General features: G+C 37.7%; 1 protein-coding gene across 4 annotated transcripts in view; it reads right to left on the bottom strand.

Moving 5' to 3' along the window:
- The window catches only part of KDM4C (lysine demethylase 4C), a 295,106-nt gene that overhangs the window by 200,207 nt on the left and 74,314 nt on the right, over window positions 1-20,585 (bottom strand). For all 4 annotated transcript variants that reach the window (XM_072358921.1, XM_072358920.1, XM_072358923.1 and 1 more), the window contains exons 7-8: window positions 20,275-20,378; window positions 15,587-15,724 (exon numbers count right to left, since the gene is read on the bottom strand). In XM_072358921.1, the coding sequence (XP_072215022.1) occupies window positions 15,587-15,724; window positions 20,275-20,378 (242 nt within the window). The remainder of the gene's footprint in view (window positions 1-15,586; window positions 15,725-20,274; window positions 20,379-20,585) is intronic.

Raw genomic sequence — 20,585 nt, 5'->3', positions numbered from 1 at the left:
TATCCAGATAGAAGAATGCAAGAGAAGATTTTTTTCTGTTATTTATTTCCACACAGATTGGTGAGACTGAGACATAAACACTGAAGTGACTTGCTGAAAAAAATATGCAAGTGCTAGGCAATTGGTTCTGTGAAAGCCTGCAGATTTGTCGCCCTCCTCTAACACACATCATACTGCTACATTTCACAGGCCAAAGATCTCTAGTACATAGCGGTAAAGATTAGAAAACACTTGCTAGATTCCTCTTATCAGTGATCTGTCCATCAGAAGGTGATAAATGTTTTTAACAGCCTTCCATGTTTTTATTCTTACAGACTTTCTTTTTGTTGAAGGAGAGAAATAGACAATATATTGGCAAAGGAAGCCAACTGCCTACTCTGCTAAAACTGCAAATGTGTTCTGGATGTTCTGGATTTAGAGATCATAAAGAGAAACATTACAAAACTGATGTCATTACACTATAAAGGCCTCTCCTTTCAACAAATTCAGCTATGAGGAGCTGCTAATGACTGACAACTGTACATACATGTGTATGAATCATTACCGTTACATTAACTCAAGGCATTCAATTTTTAATCAACAAATAACAGAAAGCTGCCTGGTAACAATTATGAGTACGTCGATGTTTAATGATTTTAAAAGAAAGAATTCAATCAGAATGTTTTAAGGCAATTTATAACTTTCAAATAATGACAAGTAAGCCACATGCGATTTCTAACACCTATTGAAAAGAGTGTGCACTATGGAAAGAACAGCCATGTACTATTACCGATGCTACAGGAAGGAAGGGAACAGACTCGTAGTAGGGTCTGTGATGACAGAACAAGGGGAAATGGCTTCAAGCTCAAAGATGGTAGATTTAGGTTAGACATAAGAAAAAAACACTTTACAGTGAGGGTGATGAGACACTGGAACAGGCTGCCCAGAGATGTGGTAGATGCCCCATGCCTGCAGACTTCCAAGGCCAGGATGGATCAGACCCTGAGCAACCTGATCTAGCTGTGGATGTCCCTGTTCATTGCAAGGGATTCAGATTAGATAGCCTTAAGAGATCTCTCCCAACTCCAAGGATTCCATGATTCTATAAATAAAAAGTAATATGATCAACTTCTGATCACAGATGCCTACAAATTGCACAGATTATCTGACTCCACACATGCTTTACAGCTACAGAGACAGAAGCATCTTTATTTTCAGCTGAAGACCAGCAGTACTTTTCAAGCAATCACACAGTAGACAGAAGCAGAGGATGTACCTCAGCCTACTCAGGCAAACAAGTACAGAATCACACAAACCCTTCCAACAGCCAACTTCCTTATGGAACACCACTGCTTGATCACTTCAGCCTCCATCATAAAACTAATCTGACTTCAGATCCTGAAGTCAAACTTGGAAACATTTTGCTTAATGGGGTTAACCTCATTCAGATTAATAAGAATTAGTGGCTGTGAAGCAAGTAATTATAATTAGCAAAAAGATAATAATAACAACAATATTCAACAACTGCTTTAGTAAGGCACCAGCAATTAAATTTATTTAACTGTGCTGTATACAGATCTTTACCAACAACACAAGAATCTTGGCTGCTAAATCTCACTAGTTCTTTATTATCAAACTCAATGAAAAATTGATTTTAAATGCTTACAACAATGGCAGAGAAGACATCAAAAGTTTTCCTCTCCAGTCCTGAACCAAAGCAGTGCATTTAAATTATAAAAATTATATATCTTGCAGAAATCTCACCGTACTTCTCATTAGTACACTTAAACAAACAGTTCAATAGCTGGCTACTCTACTAAGACACAGGCTAAAACTTAAAACCTTTTATTTTGCTGTTATTTTTCATGCAAAAAATTTCCAGTTCTGCATCAACTAAACTATTTCCCTTTTAACATCCTTTCTCTTTTTGTTCCAAGTATTAAACAAAACAAAATCACTTCTTGTAGGAGATTAAATTCATGATGCAGGAACAAAATATTTATTCCCTATAGCCAGTGAACTGGAATGGCAAGTGCAGAAATTCTATTTATATGTTTCTCTTGGTTCATCAAAGCTCTCTCATTAAAACATCCACAGGACCCTACTTTAAGGATCTCCTAACATCAGTTCATTTTTACTTCACTGTTTCTTCCCTATCTATGCCACATGTCTTCTGATATAATATCCACAAACACCTGGCCTCTGATTTGGGCATAGAAATGCCTGAAAATGTCTGAAAATGAGTTGAAGAGAGCCACAATTTATAGATTAACTCCCATCAAGCAGCTTAATATAGTTTTCTCTGTTTTATTTAGAGCAATTATCGCAAAAGCTGAAATTATGCCAACACAAAACAGAGTAAAAATAAAAAACCTTTTTTCAGGACATTACTTGAACATACCAACTTTCAGCTAAACAATGTCCCATCAATGTTATCTCAGACTGCAAATTTCTGTACCACATCAAGTAAAAAAAAACATACCATCTTCTTACACATGGCAAATTCTATCACGTGAACCCCTTCTTAGTGCCTCTTCGAAGCTGTAGTACACAGAGTACTGCATTTCAGCTCTTCATTGGTGCTTATTCTTATTCTGATGTAGCAAATGTTTTTAAAAAATAGCTATTTTTAGAGTCTCTCATCATTTTTATTATTTATATTATTCAGTTATTTATATAACAAAGTCTGACGTTCATCATAATGATGGTACTAGTTCTGTAACTGAGTTTTTAATGCATACTGTGTTTACCTGGCCAGGTCTTAGTAGCTGTGAGGATGCAGGAAGCCTTTGCAAGCCCATGTCAGATCAGAGCCAGCTCCAGCTGCTCCTACAGGGCCACATCGCTGCCTGAGCTGAGCTATGCTGAGCTATGGAGGATGCAGACCTCCACATGCAGACATGGAGGAGCCTGTGGTGCAGCAATGGATGCGGCCAGAAGGAGGCACAGCACACGGAGCACCTTGAGCTGGTGCTGCAGTTTGTAGGGAGCAGCCTGTGGCAGGGCAGGAAGGCTCAGTGAGTTCCCAATGAGCCCATTGGGAACAATGTGGAACAGTGCTCGAAGGGTGAGCCCTGTCGTAAAGAGCTATATTGGAGATGTGCTGGAAGAGCTGCAGCCTGTGGGAAGCCTGAGCAGGATCAGTGCAGGAAGGACAGTATTCCATGGGAGAAGAGGGAGGAGAGAGTAACCTGAAGGAGCAGCAGAGAGGAGACATTACACCACAGCCCCCATCCCCTGTTCCCCTCTCTTCTCAAAGGGAGGAGGTAGAAGGGGGTGAATGAAGTTTGTAGTTTTTATTTAGTTCTCACTGCTCTAAGACACAATAAATTGTATTATTCTTTCAAGTCTGTTTTTGTGACAGTTATTAGAGAGTGATCTCCCCATCCTTGTCTTAACCTATCAGCTCTTCTTCACTTCATTTTCCTCCCCAGTTCCATTGAGGGGGAGTGAGAGATTAGAATGTTGGAGCTTACCAGCTACCTACACATGTTAAATCACCACATCATGACACAAGTGTTTTAACAGTTCCTCCACCTCCAACTACCTTGCTCTGAAATCACAAATACTGTAGGTAGCTGTTCATAGTTAAAAGTCATGTGTCTTTCTTCCTTTCACAGTCTTGTGTATTTTCTGCTACTGGGCATACTTTACCACTGTGAAACAAACAGGACTCTCTTTTCACTACCCAGCATGATACTTGTACAAATACAGTAACTCCAAGAGCTAACCTTTCTTCTTTTGTCCACTTTGGCTGACTAAAAAGACTCTCCATTTACAGCAAGCAAGAACATTATTTTTTATCCTTTTCTTATTATCTTTCTGCAACCATATTCAGAGTGTGATGAAGATGAAGCACAAACAGAACTAAGTCTTGTTTGCTTAATTAAGCTTGCAAAGGCAGCATTCTTCCAGCTTCTAAATAAACAGAATTTCTTCAGCACATCATTTTGATGCAACACGAAGCTACATCTTATCAAACGCCTCACTTATTCAAAATAAAATTCCATCATAATGAAAATGATTCCTATTTCCCAAACTTTCCACCTCTAAGAATCAAATACACTTTTATTTAAATACAATTATTTCTTAAGACTTTTGCCAAAATGTGTAGACTCCCCAAAGTCCCAATATCTGCTTTAACTGCTATCCAGGAATATTTACAGAGCTTCAGAAGCGTCACTATGACATGTGTTTGTTTTTGGTTTTTTTCATTACATTTAATTTCAATGCCAGCATTAAAACTCCCTTAAAAACTGCCTTATTCAAATCTTTCACTCATTCATTCCTCAACCACGCTGCACACAAAAGCCATCACACTACTTGATTTACACTCAAAGGACTCAAGGACCAAAATTATTTCTAACTTCAAGCTCATTTACCAAGGATTTACCTCACAGTCCGTTTCAAAAACATTCAATTGACCAAGTAAGTGCCACTTATTTGCTTTTTTTCCTAAAAACCTAGTCTTCAATTCCAAGATAAATTCCTATATCCTGATAAACATACTAATAGCTGACATCTTAAGCCAAACACATCAACACCCTGTCACCAATAACATAAAAAAGCAGAAAAACATGAGATTTTGTGATTCTGCTTGATGGTATCCTCTTTTTGAGTGGTTTTTTTTTTTAGCCCTTTTCTGGATCCATCCCAGTACATCACAGACTTCTCCCAACAGTGCTCATCATAATGCACCAACACATTCAGATTTATCAAACATTATCATACATTGATTTATCTTAATATTTTTTGGGAGGAAAAAAACAAAAAGAAAAAAAAAAAAAACCTAAAAAAACCAAAGTGTTTATTATTTTGTACTCAGATATCCAGAAGTAACTGAACAAATTCAACTGGAATAGCCTGGAAAATCCAGACATGGGCGCAATGCCACGAAGTACTTCATTAAGATTTTATTTCTAATTCCAACATTCACTAAATATATCTAACCCAAGCAGTCCCCTGGCTGCCCCCTAGAAGCACATACGCTTTTGCATCTCTGGAACAATCCATCTATATTAGATACACGGACATATACTTGCAATGGGAACTTCAGGCAAAGAATTCTCCCTCAGAATCCAAAGCACATGAGATTCTGCACTGCAACAGTAAGATCAAATAATTCTGTTGATAAGATCTAAATGTGATAGTAATTGATTTCATGAGGTTAATGATGAATACATGACACCACATTACATACAGTGAACAAACTTCATACTATTACCTGAAGTTGTACTGGTTATAAGCTAAGAACAGAATGAAATAATACATCTTTAGTGTTAATATTGTAATGAAGCTGACAGGGGACTACATATTCTGTGATGAAGATGACACTCAAGGTGATTGATTCTACCATTCCACTCATCAAGTTGAAAGCTGTTAATGCTTCAAGGCAGCTAACAAACCTTAGAAACTGAGTGTGACTACATGAGCACTGAGTTCTTCATTCAACATTTTTAGATGCAAAATATATAAAAAGACTATTTCAAGATACATTTAAATAGATTCCTTTTTGTCAGGCATGTAGTTACATTTTGCAGTTAGTTCAATCTAAAATCAAACTGGTACAAGTTAAAATCACTTAAGATCCTTTTGTAGGCTTCTAAGATCTGCTTACATGCAGCGAGTTTTAAAAGAAACGTTCAAGTAGGAAGTGGACTGGAGTTACTAAACCTCCAAATAAGATGTTCAGCTCCCATCTCACATATCTGCAGCAATACATAAGATCATCTGCACCAGAAGTAACATATATATTATTTGCCCTGATGTAGTTATCTCAGGATATGGGTATACCATTCATTCTTCATTCGAAGTAAAGGATTTTGAATTATGTACTTATAAAAATATAATTTAGGATCTGAGCTGCCAGACAGTATCTGGATGGACATAGGTCTGGAGCACAGGCCTTATGAGGAGCGGCTGAGGGAACTGGGATTGTTCAGCCTGGAGAAGAGGAGGCTCAGGGGAGACCTTATAGCTCTCTATAACTTCCTGAAGGGAGGTTGTGGTGAGCTGCGGGTTGGCCTCTTCTCTCGTGTAGACAGTAATAGAACTAGAGGGAATGGTTTCAAGCTGCGACAGGGGAGGTTCAGGCTGGACATTAGGAAGTACTACTTCTCAGAAAGGGTAGTCAGGCATTGGAATGCACTGCCCAGGGAGGTGGTAGAGTCACCAACCATGGGAGTGTTCAAGAAACGTTTGGATGTTGAGTTGAGGAATATGGTTTAGCTGGGAAGTATTGGTAATGGTTGGACTAGATGATCTTCTAGGTCTTTTCCAACCTGAAAATTCTGTGATTCTGTGATAGGTAAGATATATGATATATGGTAGCAGAATGCAGTTAATTTTTAGCACAACCTCTGTTTAGGAAAAGGGTATAAATAAGACAGTGTACTGACAGGGTGTAAACAGGAGAATATACTGAAACTTCAAATGTCTGGGCATCCACTGCCACTTGAACCACCTTCTGGTAGCTGTAGCACCAGCACGAGCTCCAAAAGCTACACAGGTCTTATGGAATTCCAGTAGTCGTACAGCTTGAAAGAGGTAAGCAAAATATCTTACCCACTTCACGCGGTCTTAGAAACCTGTGTTTCAGCAACTGACCCAAACCCAGAAACTATTTTATAAGCCTCAAGTTCATAAAACCTATTTCTCAGTTGAAATTATTGTTCTGTGAAAAAAAATCTGGAACGAAAGTGGTATCTGCTTACAGGCTGACATTAATCTATGGACAGAAAGTACCCACTGACAATAGTTTTTCGCAGTAAATGAAGGATAATTGTAATCGGCTTTCTGGTGAAAAGTAGTGGAGACAAACTGTATTGATTTACCCAGAGATTCATGTAAATTATATTCTGAAATGGAAGTTTATTGCAAATTAATGACTTTTTTTCAGGGGAAAAAAAAAAAAAAGATCACTTTGTTTGTTGGTGATAACTGCCATAAAACAAAAACTTCTAAACCAGTTGGAGCAAGGGAGAATCTACTAAGTATGCCGATGTCGTACATTTATTACTTTGATAAAACGAACTTTTACCACAAGTCACACAAAAAGAGTACTGAAAGTCAGAGAATAGCACAGTGTGAAGATAACACACAGTCGTATTAAGATTCAGAATATGAGCTTGCTGTTATTTGCACAAAGTACAGTTATATCCACAAAGTGGGAAGACACAGGAAACAATAAAACATAACTCTCTATTACATATGCAGGTAAAAATATCATTATTATTTCAAACAGAAAATATGAGTTGGCAGCACCTGCAACTTCAAACACCACAATTCTAAGTGATTCGGAATGTTCAAACGAAGATACACCACAGTATTCCAGCGTGTATCTGTATCACTTGGATATATACACGTAGATATTGTAGGGGGCATTAGAATAGGTTTAAAAACAGAAAGAAAAGAAAAAAGAAAAGAAAAAAAAAAAAGTAATTTCTTCAACTTAGTATCTGTAAATTTAAAATTATAAATTGTTAAGAGAATCATGACATAAAAGTCTTTTAAAGCTGCCTGAAGTAACATTCTGTTTCTAAAGCAATTACAATTCTAAATGCAACATCTCTAAGTATTACAAAACTGGAAGAACACAAGTTATCACCTATTGAGAAACTGGCCATCTCTCCAACACAGTGATAGATCTGAGGCCACAGGAACCAAATGTTAAAAGAGAGGTGTTTTATAGGTGCTGTTCTCAGGAAATGGCAAGTTTGTGATATGAAAATCAAACAGAGTGTGCAGACGATGGCAGCAGTAAGACAAGCAAAAACTAAAGATAAAAAAGTTTCAAACCTTTTTTTTTTTTAATTAAAAAAAGAGCACCCCATGACAACTACATAATTGAAAGTACACTGATGACCCTACCACTGTGAACATGCAAGTGTAGAATACACAGCAAGTGGCACACTAGCATCATGACCAGACATGGAAAGCATGTCTCATTCCCAAATCCTTGTAATATTTCACTAGCAGCCAAGTTGACAACATGAAGGGTAATTATGATTTCTATTAAGTAAGCTGTTATCATTGCAAACTGACATATCAACAAGTGTTTAATAGAACAAAACAAAACAAAACAACAACAACAAAAAAAAAAAAACATGACTTTGATGGCAGAACATAATTCAAACTAGCAAAATGAACTGATGCAATAATCATTTATGAGCTCACACGTAGCTATTGCTGACGTTCAGTATTAAAACATGGGTATCGGACTAACAAATCTTTTTTTTAGCTCAGACTTTCAAATCACTCAACACAAAATAGCCTCTTTTAACAAAGAATTATCTCAATTCTGAGAAGTGGAAAACTGCTATTGTATATTCATTAAGTATAATTTCTTTTCTCATATGATTACAGAAGTCATACATATTATCCCCCACTGCATGTTTCATAATAAATATATTGACTGGATAGAATAAACTGGACATGGCCATTCTCGAGACCACAGCTCTCTTTAACATAAACAAATCAGGATAGTAAATAACTCTTTTTTTTCCCCTTTAAAACAGTCATAACTGCTTGAGGCTGTTGCAGCACAAAACCAAAATATCTTCACAAATGTCTCCAAACAGTCAAGCTGAAAATCTACGCCAAAGTTTCATTTAACAGCCTGTCAGTTTTTTGATGTGAAGTTAATGAATGCAGTGGCAAACAAATCCATCAAACCTAACATCAAAACAACTGCAATTCATCCCACCAAAGGGAAAAATACAACCTGCAGGCCAGCACTTTGATCCAACCTATCCACAGAAAAGGTGTTGCTAAGCAGCTCCCACCAAAGAATATGCATGAGTAATTACCAACTTAATTTTACAAAAGTGAGCAATTATTCTTAAGTGGCCATAGTTTCAACAGAAAAGGTTGGTAGACTTCTCTCTCTTCAGGTTCTGCACATCAGCTGAAGAATAAAAAGCTTTCCAACACAGAACTCTTCAACATTTAAAAACATATCACGTTCTGAAATGAGCTACAATACAAAGGAATCATTATAATGATGAGTAAAATCACCTAGTGTGACTTCTATCCCTGATAGAAGGCAGTAAAATTTACATACATTTACACTGAAGGAGAGTTCTCAAGTGGTGCCAGAACACACACACAGCAAGCAGTGGGAGTAGCGTTTGGATATGCCAGTGTTTTCCCTTTTGAGAAAGCTTTTAACTGTATGAATAGGTATTGATGCAGGAAAGGGATAACAGACTTGTGAGATGCTGAGACAAATGGATTTGGAAAAGCAACATATAGGGAAATATTTGGATTTAAACAGCAACAAAAGGAAGAGGGAAGGAAATAGTCTAAAATAACCTAAGTCTAAAATATCAAGTAAAAAAGAACTAGAGATCCCTCTTCTGGACATTTTGTAGTCAGAATCTCCACCTCGACTCAGCCCTGTTTTGTGAACTTCCTTCACCCATCACGATTAGATGGAATCATGCAGTTCAGACACTGTGCACAAGGTCAGACAAAGTGTTATGTGAAAGGATTCACTGTAAATAGGAAGTTCTTGTCTACACTGACGCCTTTCAATCAACACTCATAAACAGCAGCAAGATAAAGAGAAATGCTAAGGAAAAAATAAAAGGATTTTATTGTAGACTTAAATCTCCTTCCAGTATCAAATTGAAGTGCATATAGATCACTGATCCTACCTACAGGAGCTAGAATTTGGGTAGGGCAAAATCATGACTGAAAATCCCAATTCTGGCACCTGCAAATGAGAGGTCTCACACTTAAAGCCTTGTATGATGCCAACATTAGCATTTATGAAAAGTAGAAATCACAACAGAAAAAAAGAAATTAATAAATACAGATGGATCACAAATGTTTGAGGATCAAGGGGCAAGGGTTTCCTTCCTACATTTAATGAAGATTAATTTTTTTGCTAAAGGAAAACATGACCTTTCTCAGACTATAGAAGTCTGTTTTATTCAACCACTTCAAGAGAATTTTTATTTTACTAGATACCAAATAATTCTGTATTTATATTCTGTGACTGGGATAGCTGAGCATAACCCCATCTTCAACATCAAGTTACCTGAGCTGCACAAATTAAAGTATGTACCCACAAAACATATGAGCTAATTACTACTGGCCTAGCTGCTTTACTAATAATAACAAAATGTAATGGTATGATGACTTCATTAAACTACATATTTCCAATCTACTCACATAAATGTTGCTCCATTATGAAAAAGACAAAACTCACACTCCACCTACCCCTATTTTGTACAATTTGAAATTTTCAAAATTTAAAAGCCTTTAACAAACTGTAATTATAGGAAGATACCTTGCCAGCTTTATTGCCTTTCTCTGGACACGCTCCTTGATGTCTTTCTTGCAGTGAGGGGCCCAAAGCTAAGCATGGTACTCGAGGTGCGGCCTCACTAGAGCTGAGTACAGTAGGACAATTACTTGCCTGCTCCTGATAGCAGCTCTATTACTAATCCAAGACAGGATGCCACTGGTCACCTCTGTCCCCTGGGCACACCACTTGCTCATGTTCAGCCAAGCAGCAATGAACAAAGCAATGGACATTCCCAGGTCCGATTCCTCCACACAGCCCTCCTGCCACTCTGCCCCAAGCTTGTAGCATTCCCTGGGGTTGTGTGCAGGACCCAGCACTTGGTCTTGTTGAACTTCATCCCACTGGGACAATCCAGACTGTCCAGATCCCTCTGTAGGGCCCTCCTATCCCCAGGCAGAATAACTTGGTGTCATCTGCAAATTTAGTGAGGGTGCACTCAATGCCCTCATCCAGGTCATTAATAAAGATACTGAACTAGACAGGCTCCAGTACCAACTCCTGACGAACACCACTCATGACCACTTGCCAATAGGATTTAACTCCATCACCACATTCTGAGCCCAGTCCTCCAGCCAGAAAAGAGTATATCTGTCCAAGTCAGAGCCTAACACTTCCCTAGGAGAATACTGTGGGAGATGTTGTCAAAGACTTTGCTGAAGTTTAGGTGGACTACATCAACAGCCTTTCCCTCTTCTACCAGGCAGGTCACAGGAGATCAGCTTGGTCAAGCAGAACCTGCCCTTCATGAACCCATGCTAGCTGGGCCTGTTCCACTGGTTGTCCTCCATGTGTTGTGCCATCTCACTCAAGATTATCCGCACAACAAGCTTCCCTGGCACCAATGAAATCAGGCTGACAGGCCTGTAGTTTCCTCGATCCTCCTTATAGCCCTTCTAGATAGAAAGGCATCACATCATCTAGCCTCCAATACTCAGAGACCTGTGCAGTTGACCAGGAACACAGACGGATGGTGAAAAGCAGTTTGGCTATCACCTCTGCCCAACTACCTCAGCACCTTCACGTGGATCCCATCTGGCCCCACAGACTTGTGGCGGTTCAGCTGGCATAGTGGGTCTCTAACCATTTCCACCTGAATCACAAGGGGTTTATTCTGCTCTCCACCCCAGTCTTGCAGGTAAGGGGGTAGAGTATCCCAAGGGTAACTGGTCTGACTTTTTAAGACAGACAAAGAAGGCACTGAGAACTTCAGCCTTTTCCTCACCCTCAGTGGTCACATTCCTTGCCACGTCCAGTGAAAAATGAAGATTCTCCTTATTCCTCCTCTTACTGTTAATATATTTGTAAAAAAAAATTTTTGCTCCCACTTAACTCACCAAACACAACACAAAGCAGCAGTAGTCATAGAAAATAGCACACTGGAAGCAAGCTCATAATACTTTTCATATGTTGCCCAAGTGAAAGTCTTACACCAACCCTGTAAAACAAGGTGGAGGTACTTTCCTGATCCCAGGGCCCAGCTACCACAGGTAGGCAGGCTACACATACCAAAACCATGATCACGAGTTCAGCATTTTTAATGGCAGAAAGTCATTTGGGGAATCTGTATCTGTAGTTTGTGCTTAACTGATGTTTACAGTACTTACTGCCTAAATGATCTCTGATTTAATTAACATTTGCAATCGATTTCACAGAATATTTATCATTCCATTTTGTGCAGGAAAGCAATATCGTCACACAGCCTAAATATTTACTGCAACTTTAATGGAAATCTTTGCCTGATTTTATTTTACTTTTTTTTTTTTCCAAATTAATGTAGAATGAATATTGACTGTATTTCAGGAGTTTTTCTTTTACTAAGACAGAAATTCAGCTGTAAGCAATTAGAAGCTATTCTGTAAAAATGAATGTGTTCCTGTAGGAAGACAAATAATCAGTCATCAACATGCAATATTCTCTGAGGAGATCAGAGCAACTAACTGACCTAGATATTGCTGCATTTTGCTGACACAGGCGATTTCTGCAGTACCAAACCAAGCAACTAAGAGACCCAAAGCATATTTTTCAAGTACAATTCTTGTGCATACAACATAAACAAAGAATAGATAAGTTAAACACAACATCAGCACTCTGAAGAATGACAAATGAAAATGTAAAGCTACTTTTTTTTTTTTTTTTTTATCACATTATCAGAGCACTTACAAAAATAAAAGTACCCTTTGGGCACGCAGACCAGTATTTACTATTTTCAGGAAATTTTCTAAAGCTGTTATAAAAACAATCTTAGCTACACTTAAGTATTTCTTGAAAGGCCATAATAAAGAAACATAGTATCTGATTTGCAATAGCTCTGGAAGTTCGTTATGCTTTCAAAGTGTCATGAAATTACATTTCAAGAATAGATAGCTACATAAAATGATTTCTCTTTCATCAGCTGGTTTACCCTATTTGTACAGCATAAGCAAATATAGACACGTATTACACAGAATATCACTGTTTCTCACTTCTTACTTACATAATTCCAGTAAAAATACATAAAACTCTATCTGTACTTCCTAACATTTTCTTTTTTATTAAAAAAAGATAAAACATGAAGCCTTGTCATGTGTTTTCTGTAGTAAGTCATAAAAATAAGTAACATTAAACACTGCTATCATTTGCCAAAGAATCTAGATTTCTCATTTGACTCAGTTCCCTCAGTTCTGCATCCATGCCCTTATTCTTCTCAGCTTCGTTTCACTGTAGTACTGTACTGAAATTCTGAACTACCTTTGCCCTCTCACCCAGCCTGGTCGTTATGGCCCAAGGCCTACTGCATACAGTGAGATGCAAAAGACTTTGTCCTTGGAGGCTGATAACAGTCAGGGCTTCATGGAGACAGTTAGCAACCACCACACTGCCTCAGACTGAGTGCTATGAGAACTGAAAACAGACACATAGCTCAGTAGATCCAATTCAAAGCTGCATGACTATGAGTCAATCATCTTACTCCATAAATACAAAGCAGCGTAAGAATCCCATTTGAGAGTTCCTCTTGCAAGCAGCTGGCTGCACACCAGAATCTCCCCCTGAGAAGAGACACCTCTCAAGGTTACTTAACGCCCGCACACAGATTTACCCTGGATAAGGTGATGCACTCCTGACAGATTCTCAGTAAACTATTTATTATTTTTAAGCTACACAAGCTTTGCTAAGATTTGATGTCAGATTCATTATGCACGCCGCCACCACCACCACCCTCTGTGTAGCAAACAGTCAAGGATATCTAGCCATTTGAAAACTTGTTAAGTCGCTGTCATGATTGTTCAAATTAACACATTATATCCATTTTATATTAATAAATATCTTTCTGTCTTCCTCTTATGAGTGATGTGTGCAGTGCCTTAGGCTCCATCCACGACTACCAAATATTTAAATCTTTATTAAATGACTCTGTAGTTGCAGCAACCTGGACAAGCTTGGAAAGTGGGCCCATGCGAACCCAATGACATTCAACAAGGCCAAGTGCACGGTGCAAAATCTGACATTTTCAAAGATCTATCTGGAGGCAACCCAAAATCTGTGGATGAAAATTGCCAACACAAACAATAGGTTAGAAAGCCAACACTGCTTTATTGTAGCACAGCAGACTGTGCTTCGTAGTACACATTCCCGGGATCTAAAGCACACCGATTGAATACATTTTAAAATGTGAGTATTCTTACTATTTCCACCAAGTACCTGCCTATTCCATAAAACTGCAGCACATACTAAAATTCAGTACTTCTCATGCACTGTGTAAACATGGGGTTTTTGTAAAGGGGTCTTCAATGGTTGCAAGGTTCCACTGGGAGGTGTTATCCAGGCAAAAGGTCATCTGTTATGTTGGCCAAGTCCCATATTAGGTCAGAAACTTTGCAAAAAGACATGTCTGTTGACTAAGTTTCTGATCAGTGTGTCAGCTTTGTTATGGTGCCTATACTATCAACCCTATGGTCTCTGATCATATCCTGCTCGACCAAAGGGAAGTCTTCTATTCCTCAGACTCTCTTTCTTACCTCCAGGGTTCAGGATTCCCAAGAGGCAGTCTTAAAGCAAAAAAGCCATTCAGTATCTCTGCTTTCTCAGCATCCCCTGTTACCAGGGCACCCACCTCATTAGTAATACACTCACATTTTCCCTAGCTTTCTTTTTACTGTTAACACACTTAAAAAACCTTCCTTGTTGTCCTTGACCTCCCTTGCCAGATTGAATTCCAAGTGAGCTTTAGCCTTCCTCTTTGCATCTCTCCATGCCCTGACAGCTTTTCTACATTCCCCCCAGGTGCCCAGGTCCTTTTTCCACAATTCCTACATTTTCTTCAACGCATTGCAGGAACCTCCCAGACAGTGCATGCCTGGCTGTCTTCCTAATGTAACAGGTATCAGGATGGTTAAAGTATCCTATAAGAACTAGTGACCAGAATCACAAGGCTGCTTCTAGCTGTTTGCAAAAGACCACATCAACATCCTCTTCCTGATCAGGCAGCTGGAAGTATAGGTAGCCAGAAGTATACATCCACAACAGTGTCACCCATATTAAGCTGCCCCTTAATTATCACTCACAAGCTCTTCCTTTGATCATCATTCACCCCTTAAAGTGAAGCTCAATACATTATATTTGCTCTCTCACACACAGAGCAGCTCCATCACTTTACCAACCTATCTCTCCTAAAGAGGATACACCCATTCATGACAGCATTCCAGTCATGAGAGCTTTACCATCATGTCTCCACAATCATAGTGAGATCACGGCCCTGTGACTACACACATCTCTCGTTCCTCCTGTTTATTTCCTATGTTGCGTGCATTAGAATACAAGCGCTCCAGGGAAAAAGAGAGTAAAGGTACCTCTAGATGAATACAAGATTTCATGTAGGCATACTCACTCTTGGGACATCTGGCCTTCTGGCTTTTTCCATTACAGATACCTAAGGAACATTTGCAACTTTTTCTGTTGCCTTGCCTCATTCCCTAGTCAATTACAATGGCATGAGCATTGCCATCACCAATGACTCATAGACCTTCATTACATTCTGCTTCCATTTGAAAACTTCCGTAAACAGAAATTGGTTTTAAAGAACAATAGATTTAGCTGAAAACAAAATTCAAATTCAGTAACTGAAATGCTGCTGGGAGGTAATAAATAAATAAATAAATAAATAAAAGAGTAACTACAAATAAAACTGGCAGGAGTAGATACTACGTGGCAGGGGTAGACACTACCTGAAAGTTCCCCACTTCTCATTGACTTTAATAGATTCTCACCACAAAGAATCAACAGAAATCCCTTTAACAACAGCCCTCTGCAGTGACTTACCAACTTTGCTGCTTTTCCATAATCAATCCATCTGATGGTTGCAAAGTTCGTTGACTCTGCACAGTTGAAGCCATGGTTAAATCCCGCATGGTATCCATATGGGAAAGTGATCATAAATTCCCCTGCTTCTTGTGTAACCTGTTGTGTTAAAAAAAAAAAAATAATAATAATAATAATAATAAAAAAAAAAAAACAGTGAAGCATATTACAAAAGCATTTCTGCTCTTGGACCAATTAAAATTACACTCTTCCTTTACCATTACCCAGACAGAAAAATATTTCTCCTTCCACACAATTGTCATCTAATATATGGAGATATTTTCTGATAAGATGGGTAAGAACGGGATGCTAGAAAAGACAGAGGAAAGAAAATACCAATCTTCCTGAATGAGAGGAATCAGAGGTATAACGGACTAAAAATACCCACAGCTATCATCCCTAAGTACTAGTATGCAATGAAGAAATTATTCTGTTCACCACCCTCAAGATGATTCTCTAAAATGGCACCAGAATTATTCTGCTGTTCCTGAATAAAAGAAAAAATCTTATTTCCACCCTTTTCTCATACTCACCTGAGGGACTGATTAGGCTTTTAAGCTACAGTGATGATCGAGCATAAAATAGGAGAAACTAAGTTAGTGAGCCTTGGCACAGAAAATATGTTTTATACCAGTGGAATATACTAGAAGGAAAACAGTGAAACACATTACATTATGTTAACCCGAGGCAGTATCCTCAAATCATTTTGTATAGGAAAGAAAACTACCAATTCCAAGGCACCAGGTCCTAATTATTATATTTATTAACGCATAACAGGATTCTTGAGCTGGATATACCATGCAGAATGTCTGAACTTTAAATTGTTATTTTAATTGCACAAGCATTACTTCAAAATTAAATGTAATGTGCTTCTGTCCTCATCCTCTTTCTCCTTAGGCACAGTTTAAGAGAGAATAATTCTGGTACTACTCATGACCATAACTCCATATACCTGGAGTACAGGTGGCCTCAAAGACAATTCTCAAAGAGGAAAAGCCTGACTACACTTAAGATTTGGTACTGTGTTAGAAAATAAGCAAGGGTAGCTCTGAGTCATTATTCTGTTCTTTCCAAGTACAGCAGAGATCAATCAAAATAAATGCAAGCTGAGGCTACTGATTCAAGAAGAAATTACAGGTAGAAGAAAAATAAAACAAAAACAACAACAACAAAGCTAAAAATACTGTGATAGTAACTATATTCTGCACGGTCTCAAGGAGCCCAAATTCCTAGCAGTCACCAACACCAGACATAAGATATAAAATTCTTCTAGAGGAAAATTAAAAAGTGAGGTAAGATAAGCAAAAGATTGGTCAGGATATTCTCTTTCAGGGTGAAAAAACAACCTCTTATCTTCCCACACTTGGATGGACTGGTGCTCTCCTCCGGAGATGAAGAAAAATACAGTCAGCAGTTATTCGTCACTCACTAATATCTGTCCAAGAGATTAAAGCCTCAGTAAAGACCACCAAAGACTATATCAAGGACAAACTAGTCAGGGACTAGAAATGGTACACTGTCTCCTCAACCATCAGACAAGAGTTAATCCGTAAACTAGAAGAAGTAAAGGGTCAAATGAGTTTTACATGAAAACAGCAACAAAAGACAGCAGCACTAAAAAGCAATCTATCTAAGCTGAGCAGAGGATCTGAGTCATGATGGATGTCTGCTCAAAAAGATGTATTCACTGATTACAGGGAAATAAGGAGACTTCCTAGAGATGAAATAGATTTATTTTCATTGTATGACAATGCTTTGCAAAAGCAATACGGTAAGAAATACTCGTACGATTTTAAGTAGCAAAAATTGAGAGACTTGAAACAATTCCATAAATCAAAGTCACAAATTGAGACGTTTTTTCTAATAAGAATCTGATTTTACAACCCCCTTTTCTTCTCTCTCGAAATTTTCATCTCCTACTTTTTAAAATTCCTTTCTGTGCTTTTTACGTGTGGCGCAAGAATAAACACAAAGGTTTAACGCCTCACCTATTGATATAAATTGCTGATAGTCTTATGGGAGGATGCAAAGAGGGAAACATGAAAAATATGCTGAGCCGAAATATAAAGCACTGCAGAATTGTATTTTACATTTTTCATTTGCATTTTGCAAGGTTAATATTTTGGGAGGTTCATATGTAGCATATACATGCAAACACAGATACAGATGCATATATTATAAACGCTACTATAGTACTTCAACAATCACTGTGGGAATGTTTAAGAAGGATTATTCTCAATGCCAGCAATTCCAAAATTTATCTCAATACACCCTCCCACTGCTGACAGTTTAGCAGGTGTTCTATTGCAACAAGCACCAGTTCAGCTGCCACCTGGTAGGCGTAGGCTGTCTTATCAGCGTTCAGCACATTTCCAGTTCCATCACTTTGAGCCATGAGAGATCACAGCCTGGTTTTCTCTATTCACTTTCTCACTGAATCCCATTAATTACAATTACACTCGGGTACAGACTGCTTCCTCCTAACACTAGGTGACAGAACCAAACTTAAAATATTTAACTATTTCTAGCACTTTCATTTAAAAAATCTGAAAAACAGATCCAATCAATGCAGTGAAATAAGAGCATCAGATCCCTTACCCAACCCAAATGTGTGGCACTGAAAACAAATGTACCAGCATTCACCAAGTTGCTACCTTAAACACCAACCACTGAAAATTATACTGCTTAGAGTAATGTTCAGTGAATTCAGCATCATAAATCAAGCTATAAAACCTTCTGGTTTGGAAGGATACATCTGACACTTCATGATAAAGCTTAAGATTACGAAGGGAATCAATACTTACCTGTATATTACAAAAACTGAACTCAGCAACTGCAATGATAATATATCATTCAGGAAACAAACTTTTTATGTAATTTATTCAAAAAAAGCTTGTTTTCCAAGGCAGGCCATATCATTCTAAAAGCCCATATTTCTCTAGTTTTATACATATGTTAAGCATAAAAAGAGAAGTAATCTTTCAAAAGGCATGTAACAAACGAGTGGCTTCATACCACATAAAAATCTACCTTACTCTTTGCTTCTGTGCCTGAAGAGTAATGCTGCATTTCTCACACTTTTTTTAATCAATCTTTAATCTTCTTAAATCTCTCTCTATTCAGTTTTACCAAAAGCATGTAACTCCCAGTACCAGTTACTGTCAATTTAGTAATAACAATGCCACTGATAACCATTGTTATTGCAGACGATGGTGTAGATATTTGAGAATATTTTATATTGTTGGCAAATATCTGTTGTAAGATCTCTCTCAAGGCATAACAGAGAAATAATCTTTAATTATATTTACTTCTTGAACAAAGGATTGATTTTGGATGGTATTAAGGCTACAGAGTAAAATATATAGCAAAGTCGCCCTAACAGTTCTAAGATTATTTCACATTCATTCACATAAAATACTGCATGCAGCATTTAATATCATTCTACATAACATATACAAAAACATAATTTAAGTATTTCTATGGGCTGCGTTTAATGCTGTTAGATAAACATCAACAAAAAGAGATGGGAACTATTCCATAATCTAGGCAGGGGTATGTGGGAAGCTAACTGCATATACAAAGGCCTATATGGCATCAATATACAAATACATCCTGAAATAAAAGCTTCAGCAATGAACAAAGAGTGTGGTGAGGACAGTTTATATGACTTTTCTGCAGCAAGATGAGAGTAAGAATTACGACCGATTCATTGATCAAAGGGCTTTTAAGATACTGGAACACAAGCAGATGTTCAGGCAGGAGACTGTGAATCAGTGTGTACTCTTCTGAGCAGGTTTGCGAAATCTTTCCATTTAGAAATTTAGAATTTACAAACTGTTCAGGGTACAGAATACAAATGCTAAGGAAAAAGCAATACAGTAGAAGCGCTTCTACTAGCTGGCACCCACAATAAGTTCAAAATTCAAGAGAAAATGTTAAGTGAAAAAAAAGCAGAGAAGAACATTTTGAGTGACAAAAAACAGAATACTTCAGCCGTGTTTGAAAGCTATCAAGTTTTAAATTTACCCACAAAGAAAAGCCCCAAAACTTATTCTTTCCACTTCCTATTAATACAAAGTTCCAGTTCACTACTACCCAGCACTGCAAAATAATCATTTCTTTGCTTTCACAGAGTTTCAGTTTTTTGTATATTTTAAATTAAATAACTGCTTTTTTCAGTTTCATTTCAATCTGTAAACAATCTGAGGCTTTTTTTATTTTACAACCTGTGCAGTTGTATTAAATTGCACCAGAAAAACAACATGGAAACATTAAAAAAAAATATATATATATATATATATTCTAAAATATTAGGTATGTAGCTAGCAGTCATATGGCTAGTTAAGAAGGGTTTCAGTCACTAGACAATCATATACAGGCTTGCATGGAAACTGCACAGATACAAAAAATAACAGTGGTCCATTGAAAGCACTGACACTTTCAGGTACAGCTGTCATAACTCTCCTAGAGAATCCCAGTCTAACTCATGTAAGATCTCTAATTACAGGCATTCATTTTCAGTGTTTTAGGGAGTCAGGGCCTAAAATGTATGTTTTTACCTCAGAGTTACTTCTACTATAAAGAATCCTTACAATAAACACAGTGTAACTGGACAGGTGAATGCAGTTTAGAAATAAACAGCAGTGTACCTTGTCGAAAGGAATTCCGTACTTTTTCAGTATTGAGGGAGAAATCAGAGTCATCTTGTGGCGAAGAAAAGCATTACATCCATGAGAACTGCTTGGGAAGAATCCTAGTAAGGAAAGATAAGCAAAAGTGGGTATCTTTTAATTAAAACAGTAAGGAAATTTTCCCACATTACTGCTCACTCTGCTACCCTTGCACACATGAAAATCAAGCATGCCACTTAAATTCAGGATTCTGCAACAATCAGATTTACATAGAACTTGAAGCTCATGCAGAGTGAAGAAACAAAACCTTCTGCTTACAAAAAGCTGGA

The sequence above is a fragment of the Excalfactoria chinensis genome, chromosome Z (genome assembly GCF_039878825.1).
Source record: "Excalfactoria chinensis isolate bCotChi1 chromosome Z, bCotChi1.hap2, whole genome shotgun sequence".
Taxonomy (NCBI): Eukaryota; Metazoa; Chordata; class Aves; order Galliformes; family Phasianidae; genus Excalfactoria; species Excalfactoria chinensis.
Note: the sequence above shows the minus strand (reverse complement) of the source record. Positions and strands in the feature narration are given on the sequence as shown.